Source organism: Sprattus sprattus (assembly GCF_963457725.1).
Source record: "Sprattus sprattus genome assembly, chromosome: 16".
NCBI classification, from domain to species: Eukaryota; Metazoa; Chordata; class Actinopteri; order Clupeiformes; family Clupeidae; genus Sprattus; species Sprattus sprattus.
The window spans coordinates 23,177,616-23,187,954 of record NC_137914.1 but is presented as its reverse complement, the minus strand read 5'-3'; the positions used below and the strand labels follow the sequence as shown (position 1 = coordinate 23,187,954).

At 40.6% G+C, this 10,339-nt stretch overlaps 1 protein-coding gene across 1 annotated transcript; it reads left to right on the top strand.

Annotated features, from left to right (window-relative positions):
- Window positions 1-1,004: 1,004 nt before the first annotated feature.
- Window positions 1,005-6,137, top strand: smpd2a (sphingomyelin phosphodiesterase 2a; the record flags this gene model as incomplete). Its single annotated transcript, XM_080853491.1, has 10 exons — window positions 1,005-1,054; window positions 2,167-2,263; window positions 2,492-2,568; window positions 3,302-3,395; window positions 3,633-3,722; window positions 3,867-3,949; window positions 4,368-4,500; window positions 4,838-4,942; window positions 5,104-5,269; window positions 5,683-6,137. 10 exons carry the CDS (start codon window positions 1,005-1,007, stop codon window positions 6,135-6,137), a joined length of 1,350 nt encoding a protein of 449 aa, XP_080709617.1.
- Between the last annotated feature and the right edge of the window lie 4,202 nt (window positions 6,138-10,339).

The window sequence follows — 10,339 nt, the reverse complement described above, 5'->3', positions numbered from 1 at the left end:
GTGAGATTTCAGTATTGGACATCTTTAAACGATTACATATAACTATAAAATGATTTAAAGTTGGAGAGTCGTATAACCTATAACCTATTTATAGGTCGTACAAATGTTGGCGTGTGTTTCCCATATGTTCACCTATTTCGTTGACGAATAAGTGGTGTCCATTACGGTACAGCACTTATTAGATGACACTCCAAGTCCAAAATAGTGTGTTGGGTGAACTTCGCTATCAAGTATTAATCAGCGCTTTAGTAGGAAGTCCATGCTCCCAAATGTCATGCGCAGTACGTATTCCGCTGCACCTGCAATGAAACATAGGATGTGGATTTGGGAGAATGTTGGTGAAGCTGTATCCAGACGATGCAGCTAAGCCGAAACAAACCAAGATAAGGCTGTCGAAGATCGAATTTGGACTTCGATTACAGCGGCAAAGGTTCACGAAGGTAGGCTATCACGCGCACGGGTTGTCATGGAACTTGTTTTCCTCTTCACGCCTAAATTGCGTCCCTGTCCGGTCTCGAGCATCCCTTTTAGATCATGTTAGCTTTCTAATGTTTTTGAAGTGCGCACTTATTCCACGATTCCAAAACGAGTTACATTAATTAAATAGAAGCCGTTGTTTCTTATTATCACTATAGCCAATGGGTATTTGTCTCTCTCCCAAAATTGATTATTGTCTGCCAAGGTCATAGCAGTTCTGTTGAGGAGGATTTAAAAGCTCCACCTACAATTTTGATGATGGAATGTGTGTGTGTGTGTGATTGCGCGGTGTGTGTGGTCACTCTTATCCCTGTCAGCAGGCTTATTTTTGTGTGTGTGTGTGTGTGTGTGTGTGTGTGTGTGTGTGTGTGTGTGTGTGTCGTATTGGTGGCAGGCGGTCTTTTTCCCTCCAAGTGACCACTGCAGCACCAGGGTCCTGGTTGTTCTGTGTGTTGTATGCAGGCAGTAGCAGCTGATTTGAGCTTGGAGGTTGTTTCTACTGTGCGTGTCCTCTTCTGTCCATCACCATGTCAGCACAGCGGTCAGTCAGGCTGCGTGTCTTTTCCCTCAACTGCTGGTAAGTTAATACTTATTAGTTTTATTTATTTATTGTCTTCTTGCTCCCTCTTCCTCTCTCACTTCTCCTCTATACCCCTGTACATCTGTTTGTATGTGAGTGTGTTCCTTTGTTGTATATAGTAATATTAATTGTTGTTATAACAGATTATTTGGGATATTTTCCTTTACACACAGTGAAGTTCGGTGTTCATTCAAAACAATGTAAACGCATGCTACTTAAGGCATTGCATGACATATCCTTGACCTTTTCATAAGGAGTGATCATTTGAAGCACGGAGAACACTAATGATTCTAATATAACCAGGTAAAAAACAGGAAGGTGAAATGCACTTGAAACTACACATTTTTAGCTGAGGGCTTTAGTCAGCACTATCAGGTCACATGACACGAGGTCTGGGCCTCTCACTGTGCTGATGGCTGCATTGTCAGTGCTGTGTTCTAGAACTTTGGGGAAGAGGTCAAACAATTAAACCTATAAAATGGTGGTCTCAGTAGATGACAAAGGATAGACTGGGTGTCATGTTGTTTCATAAGTCTCATGCTCCATATAGTAAAGGACACCAAAACGTTGGTTTTGATAGGATTGGCTGTCATTGTGCCTTACTGTTTATTCGTTGGCTCTCTGTTTATTTGTTAGCTACGTACATCTGTGTGTCTGTGTGTGTGTGTGTGAGTTGAGTGTGCCTGAGATGCTTAAATGTCAGATGCTTTATTATATGCTTTATTTATTGTCACTTTGTTTAAATGTTGGTAGAAGCTCTCAAGAAAATCCATCACTTACCGGCTAAAGCCACTAATTCACCAGAGAGCACTTTCATGTTTGGATCACTGCCCCTATAATGCCATCATACGATACTATACATATAATTATAACATAACATAACTATATGTTTGGTCCCATTACATTTAAGTCCTACATGATTTTCTCCAGACCTAAATATGTTTGTCTGTCTGGATGGATGGTGTCTGGATATGTGTGTATGTGTGTGAATGATTCACATATGTGTGTATGTATGAATGTCTCTCTCTCTCTCTAGGTGTGCATGTGAGTCTGTCTCTATGAATTCCTTAGTGTGTTTACATATTCACACCCACTCGTTTCATCTTCAGGGGAATCCGCTACCTCAGTCGCAGCTGTGCTCAGCGCTATGAGATGATTGCAGAGCTGCTGCACAGGGAGCAGCATGACATTGCACTGTTACAGGAGGTATGTCAGACCAGCACGTCCAGTAGCAAAGCAGACCCTACAGCATGCACTCCTGTAGCATGCTTTATTAGGCCAATTGGGTTATCGTATAGGTCTACAAGTTTGATAGCATCTGCTATATGCTGCTCTGCTCCATATCAGATTTTCCATATGAAGTGAGTGCCTGTCTCTCGTGTCCCATGCATTCATGTTTACTTCCTGATTCTTTTTCATTGGACTTTTTTGAAGGTGTGGAGTGAGAAAGACTACCTCTACTTAAAAAGGACACTGGCTACCTCTCATCCTTTCAGCCACTACTTTAGAAGGTTAGTTGTCAACATTGTCTCACACATAAGGCTTTGAAAGGCAGTTTACATTGTGGTGAAGGTATCTCCAGCCACTTCTTTACTTGTGTTATCGAGTTGGGGCTCAAGCAGTGTTGTGGTAATTCATTAAGACCAGATTAAAGATGTGTTTTAGGCCGGGGGAGGTTTTCCGTCCATCTTTTGGGTGAAAACGTGAAGTTAACTTCAAATTAAAAGGTGTTGGTCCAAGCTCTCTCAAACTTCTTAAACTCTGTGGGCGATTAATTCAGGGTAGTCAGACATGACCTACTTTACAACAGCTATGTGAATGGACTGGAATTTATAAGTACTGCCTTTTCTTAAATCCTCTGAACACACACACACTCACAGACACAAAACACGCATAGTTGCTTGGTATTTATATGCACAATACAATGTCAGCAAATGCAAAATAACATTTACCTTTTGTGTATTTGACAAGATGTTTCAGAGTGTATATCTTAGTGCACTATGGTTTAGTTTGATGGCATGTTACCAGTGGTTTAATTATCCCCTAAGCCAATTTCTATTTGAAGTAAGCCGTATTTGAGTTACTGTATTTGGCAAGATATGGACTTTCCTTTGACCTACTATCACAGAGAATGTTATTTAGCTCAAGCTCACAGGAACCTCTAAACAATAGGTACGGATTTCCTGTTGTTTCACTCATAGTACTCCAGTGTTTCCACAGACCGATTCATGTGTTTATTTACAGTGGGGTCATTGGGAGTGGACTGGCAGTGTTTTCTAAGCACAGGATTCAAGATGCCCTGCTCTACCAATATTCCCTCAATGGTTATCCATATATGGTGAGTACATATAGAAGGATGCTGCTGTATAAATACAAATATGTTCATGATTAGGGGTGGGACACAAAAACAAATAGTAATAAGTGCACCAACACCAAATATTGAAAAAATTTAGGACTGAGGACAGTTCAAAACTACATTATTCACATAGCCATTCTGGTTTTCTGATGCATCCCTATGCTCCACCTGGTGGTGCCATTCATGGACAGCCATGCTTTTCTCTCCCTTGTGCCACAGATCCACCATGGGGACTGGTTTGGAGGCAAAGCAGTGGGCCTGGTTATCTTGAGTGTCTGCGGAATGAGAGCTAATGTCTATGTCACACATGTAAGGCACTGGAGGTCTTTTTTTTTATCCAGTTGTTATGATGAGAAAAAAGTCAGGTTAACCAGGATGATTCCCTGTCATCATTAGTTTGTTCAGCCATTATATACTGTGCAGTGTTGGTTGAAATCTTTTCATGTGTTACAGTTACATGCTGAGTACTGTAGGGCAGAAGACACCTACCTTCCCCATAGAACAGTACAGGCTTGGGAGCTTATCAACTTTATCCGGTAAGAAATTAAGAAATGGTATTATTTCAGGTGTAAAAAATGTTCACCAAATCCAGCACATACACAAACGTGTTGGAGTACAATCAGTAATGTTTTGGCTGTGCTGCACTGTTTCTGCTGATTAGTTCTAGTGTGCCAAAGAAAAATAATCTGTATGCAACTCTGGTCTAATGGAATGTCAGTATTGGGAAGACTGAAATAGTAAAACAAATATTCCATAGTTTTAATATACCATTAATGTCCCAGATGACAGTTTTACTGTGTGGTAAAAGTTCTTGCCTGTGTGTGTGTGTGTGTGTGTGTGTTTGTGTGTGTGTGTGTGTGTGTGTGTGTGTGTTTGTGTGTGTGTGTGTGTGTACGTGTGTGTGTGTACGTGTGTGTGTGTGTGTGTGTGTGTGTGTGTGTTTCCACCCTTTAGTCACACCTCTGCTGATGCTGACCTGGTGATTTTGGGGGGAGACCTGAACATGCATCCCCAGGACCTGGGCACTCGTCTTCTCAGGGCTCACACCGGACTCAGGGACAGCTACGCTGAGACAGACAGCTTTGATGTAACTTCCTCTGGCTTGTAACATTATTTTACTGTCATCAGTGTTGACCATATTTTGATTTCCAAATGGCATAGTGTAGCATTTAACCACTATAAGATGCAGTAATAATTATGGATTAATAATGCTATATTAGATGCCCTTTTATAGAACTGATATGGTACCAGCTTAAATTGTTAGCTCGACTCGACTTGATGAAATATGTGCTTCACATAAATATTCATTTGGATTAATTGGTCTGCTATGTGTTAATTTAGACCATTTTATCTTGAAATGTATCTTTAAAATAAGATAATTGGACTTCTCCATCTTAAACATGATAATTGTATATTCCTTCCAGGGTTGTGAAGATGGCATTACACTTATTGCTGATAACCCCTTCACAAAAAAGAAAGATTTGCTTCCTTTTGAGAAAGGAATCCGAATCGACTACATTCTAATAAAGGTAACAGCCTGTGAGGATTCTGCATGAAATAACTCAAGTAAACATCCTAACCCTTACATGCCATTATGAGAAGAGGTGCATAGCATCCGGATGTTTGGTTAGCTGTGTATGTTCCCATTGTGATTGATCTGAGTGTATTTCTGTCATTGTTTGCTCCACAGGGCTCTAACAGTGTGTGTGTAAAATGTGAGTCCATGTCTACCACCAAGGGCGCAGTCCCAGACAAGCCTTTCCCCTACTCCGATCATGAGTCCCTCACCTCCCAGCTCCTCCTCCTCCAGCAGTCTGACAGGATGGATGGAGTCAGGGAGAGGCACACTGACACAGGTACAGTATGGGGTCTTCATGAATCACTCTATGACCATATCACTGAAAAGGGTTTCCATCCCTCAAACCTCTCCCTTCAAGCTGTTTAGCTTATGGAAAATTGGGTAATTTGTACAGTTTTACATTCCTTCTAGTTATGTCGACATTACCATAAATCATTGAATAGTTTGATTGAAAATGAGAAGAAAGCATACTGCTTACATGTGTGATGCCATAGCCCGGGAGTTTGGATGAAATAAAACAAACACAAAAAATTAAGCAAAGATTAGATTTGCAGACTCAACTTTGATGCTCTGTTTCATGAAGTGCCGGTGTTTTACATGTTGTCATGCACCAACCTCGCTAATTCACACTCACTAACACACACGCACACACTCACACACAGACTCTAACATACACTCTCTGATTTCTAGGCACCCCCCTGCGTGAGCTGGTGGACGTGGTGAGCGAGGCTCGCTGTGTGGTCAAGGAGGGCTTCCGTCAGACGGAGCGTCTGCAGCTGATGGCTATGTGCCTGCTGGCCGTGGGCCTGGCCTTCCTGCTGCTCCCCGTCACCACCCTGCCCTGGCTCTACCCCCACAGCCACTGCGTGGTCTCCTACTCCTTCCTGGGCCTGCTGGGGGCACTGGGCCTGGCCATGGTGCTGAGCGGAGCCCTGCTCTACGTCCTCTTCACCACCCAGCTGAAGGCTCTGCGCGGGACCGAGGCTAGCATGAAGCTGGCCACCGCCAACCTTCAGGAGAGGGAAGGAGGGTGCCTGGAGCAGGTTGATGAGGATGAGGGGGGGAGAGTGCCGTCTTCAACGCCGCACACAGCACGTGGAGACGCTTGGTCCCAGCAGCCGACTCCACTAGGCTATGAGGACTAAACAAACCCTGGCTCTCGGTTGTTCTCCTATAGATCCAAGTGGAATGGTTTTAAGACCTGAAATAGAGAAGCTTTCACCCTAACAGTGGGGTGATGAAAATGAAGAGGGACAGATCGAGGGTGGCGCTATGCACTCCAGTAACTTCACGGAATGTATCCTCTCTCTCAACCCTTGCTTGTGCAAATAACTCCCTTTGACTACAGAGATCTGTAATTATCAGAAAGACGGTGCCTAACACTCTTATCTCACAAGTGTATAAGTAAAACCAGTGTTAATTTCTTTAGATAGACTGTAGTGTCAGATGAATAGTAATAACATTTACATTGCATCTATAATGAGAGTGCTTTTTTAACCATTACCAATAATTTTTGTAGAAAATAAAAAATATATATTAAACAATTCACAGGGGGATCCTTTTTGTTAAGTATGTGCAATTCTCCAGAATGTCCACTTGGTGGCATCTTTTCACGCACTGTGGCCCAGGTTGTCCTTCTGGTTGCATAATAGAGAGACGTACAGTGACTTATGTCTTCCATAATAAGGACAGTACATCACCATCAGTCACAACCACTGCATTATCTCCAAGACCTTTATGGTACTACAAAGCAGAATTGACCAAGTCTGTACAAAGACAAAAAAGCCCCATTAGTCCAACCATAGTTCGTATCAAAAGATCGATGTAAGGGCATTGCTGCTGATCGTCCTATGGATAACACGAGACCACTGTTGGATTACACGAGACCACATAGGCTACCGACTGGCTTCTCGGTATGATTTATATGGTAGTTTATGACATGGCGGATAGATTCACACGGGGAAGTGAGACCCACTATCGGTTTCACCACCATGCAGCCAATAGGCTACCTGGAAATTCCCGCTTTCACAATCCAAGCCTTATCGTAGTTTATATAACAATAGGAGATTTTTAGCAGGATTAGGTTTTAAGTGTTCTCGTATTTCTCCACACTGTAATATATTTTGTTTAAACTGTCTGAAATAAAGTGTTGACTCTTATTATACAATGAGTATAAAGACTATTTTTAAAAAAAAATGCACGGCTATGCACGGAATGAATAGGATAATGTGAAAATATTCCGGTGAGATGTATGCCTACAACTGCAACTTCTCAGAAAAGTTTTAAGCAGTAGGCCGAAATGGGAACCTAATACATAAGAACAACACGTGAACTGTTACATTTTCACCTAGCAAATAAACGACACAAAAAGTTTCTCTCGATAAGGGCAATTCTTCATTTGAGTTTACAGAGGGATAAAGGAGCGAAGGAGACTACACTGAAAAAAAAACTCTTTCAGATTTACATGAAAAAAACTTGTACATCGGTTGCACAAGTTAATATCATGTTTTCCAAAAATATTTTTTTTCATGTCAGACAAACATGATTCTGCTCTGCAATACAAACATGATTCTTTCATGTTAATCTACCGTATTTATTTTATGTTTAGTATATATAATTACTTTATGATTAACCAACATGATTTATTTATAGTTTTTTTTTTATTGATTTACTTATAATTCCATCATTATATTATATATTTATGTTAGTAGGCATTTCCAATTGATACTTACCAAAGCATCAACTAGATTTACATTTTGAGAAAGAATGCAAGGGTGTCAGAGTTCAATAATGTTTTTTTATTATCTCTTAAAATATATGTAAAAAAAAAAACATAATTAAAAAAAAAAAAATCAGTAACTAGTGGAAATGCCCCCCCCTGAGTCCGGGGCCGACATTCATGACTTGCTCCCGCATCTGGTTCAAGGTCCATTTGGCCCAGCATCTTTTGTGTTCCTCTGTTTGCCTATGATGCAGAGCTGAAACTGGAGCAGGCCAATGCAGGAAGAGGGGTATCCATCTTCTCCCTGATCCTAAACTGAGATAGAATATTCATGAAGGACTGATACAAGAAAAACTTCGATACAGGATGTATGTATCAGACAAGCAATGGAACAGACCCTGGGTTCAATTTTCACTGGACTTAAAAACTTTAAACAGTCGAAATGTGCGCTAGATTTTCATGGTGTAAAACACATGTTGAATGCACACATCTCAATACCTTACCTATCTGTCCGACATGAATTTTAACTGGCAATTCACCTGCATTAGGCTAGCCACAGTGAATAACGGCAACGAACTTGACTTAGCAAAACAAGCCAGCACTACCTTCTTGCAAAAAGGCTAATTAACATGAGCTAACTTCAGAGTACAACTCTCCAAGCGTGTTTTCAGTAAATTGACACGATACATACAAGCACATATAATTTAGACAAGTGAAGTGCATTTATTTCATAAGACACATAACATGATGTGCTCTTTGGCAATGATGCCAACGTTATCATTAGTTAGCAAAGGTAACATTGGTGAACTTTAGCTGGCCTGCCTATTACCACGAGCTTAACCTATTATCGATATTAGCTACTGAAGCAACCGATCTAAATTGATTCCCTCTAACTCTGTGCAATGTCAGGAAATTTAACCATTTTACCTACCTTTTAAACAAGTCTTCAAATCCTCACCTTGAGCACATCAACTCTTCAATCCAGCACCAGAGGCAAACGGAAAGATGGCAGTTGGCAGTTTAAAAATGGGCGGAGAATCGGAGATTCAAACCAAACATAACTATTTCATGTCTTCTAAACATGACTTAATCTCAAAGACTGTACATCCCCCAAGAATACATTAGTTTAACATGATTTTTACATGTTTAGTGACGGAACATAAATCTGTCATGTTTTATATACTTAATAGAAACATACAAATTCAACAACCCCTCTTCTCCCTTTTTTTCAGTGTACAAACTTAATCTGCGGCACTCCCCTTTAACGGGCTATTCGAGTTTCTCTGCGCTCTCATACTCATGTGAATTATGATGACGTTATGTAATCCAACTGTTACAAATGTCGGTTTGGGATGTGCGGCACATCCGTGGAGAGATATAGATAAACGTGAACACCCGTTTTACAATTACCAACCCATTTACAACCAATGTGGAGTGCCACTCATGAACCGGTTATCTCCGAGTCTCAAGTCCAAAATTGACCAAATTATATTTGTTATCAAACTGATAGGAAGCGACCCACAAATGTTCAAACCCTATTTCACATAGGCCTACACACATTGCTACCTATTTTTTATACGCTTTTACACTCCACAAATAAGAACGATAGCCTAGCCTACATGTTTGTGGACGGTCAGATATTTGCGGACGGCTGCACGTATGTGGGCTGTCTTCTACATGTTATAGTAAAGTCCAACAATAACTTCCATACACGAACTTGTTCAGTCAGTGAAAACAACTAGAAAATGCATTTCCTGAAGGAAATACCAGTGCATGAAATGCAAAAGTTAGGAAAGGAAGAAGAAAAGAAAGAAGAGTAAAAGAAGGAAAGAAGAAAGGAAAGAAGAGTGGAAGAAGGAAAGAAGAAAGGAAAGAAGAGTGAAGAAAGGAGAGAAGAGAGGATGAAGGAAAGAAGAGTGAAAGAAGAAAAGAAAGAAGAGTGAAGAAAGGAAAGAGGATTGGAAGAAGAAAAGAAAGAAGAGTGAAAGAAGGAAATAAGAAAGGAGAGTGAAGAAAGGAAAAAAAGTGAAAGAAGGAAAGAAGAGTGGAAGAAGGAAAGAAGAGTGGAAGAAGGAAAGAAGAGTGAACAAGAGTGAAAGAGAAAAAGAGAGTGAAAATTTTGAAAAAAAGGAGATAAAAATGGAGTGAAGAAGAGAGATTGAGTGTGAGAGAAAGTAGACTGAGAGGGATAGAGAGAAAGATGGAGAGACGGAGAGAAAAAAAAGTAGAGAATGGAAGGTGTCTTAATGTTCCTAGTTACAGTTAAATTGAGAGGGACAGAGAAGAGGTTCCTTTGATTTGGCGCAGGTGTCAGTGAAGCACAGGTGCAAGCCAGTTTAAAGACCCTATTATGATGTCATAATGGCCCAATGTAAGTCAATGGGAAAATTTAGATTCGTTTTTATTTAATATCTTAAAAAGTATAAAGTTTAGAAAAGTGAAAAATACATAGCATAAGTGTCCTTTACAAGACCTACGCGACACAGTTTGAATGAAATGTCTACGTTAAGCGGTTCGGGCTGAATTAATCGCAGAAAAAAGGTGAGAAGAATAAGAAGAAGAAGAAGAAGCCTAGGAATAACAATACAGGGCATTTCATGCACTGTAATAAAACAGTAGGCAGTG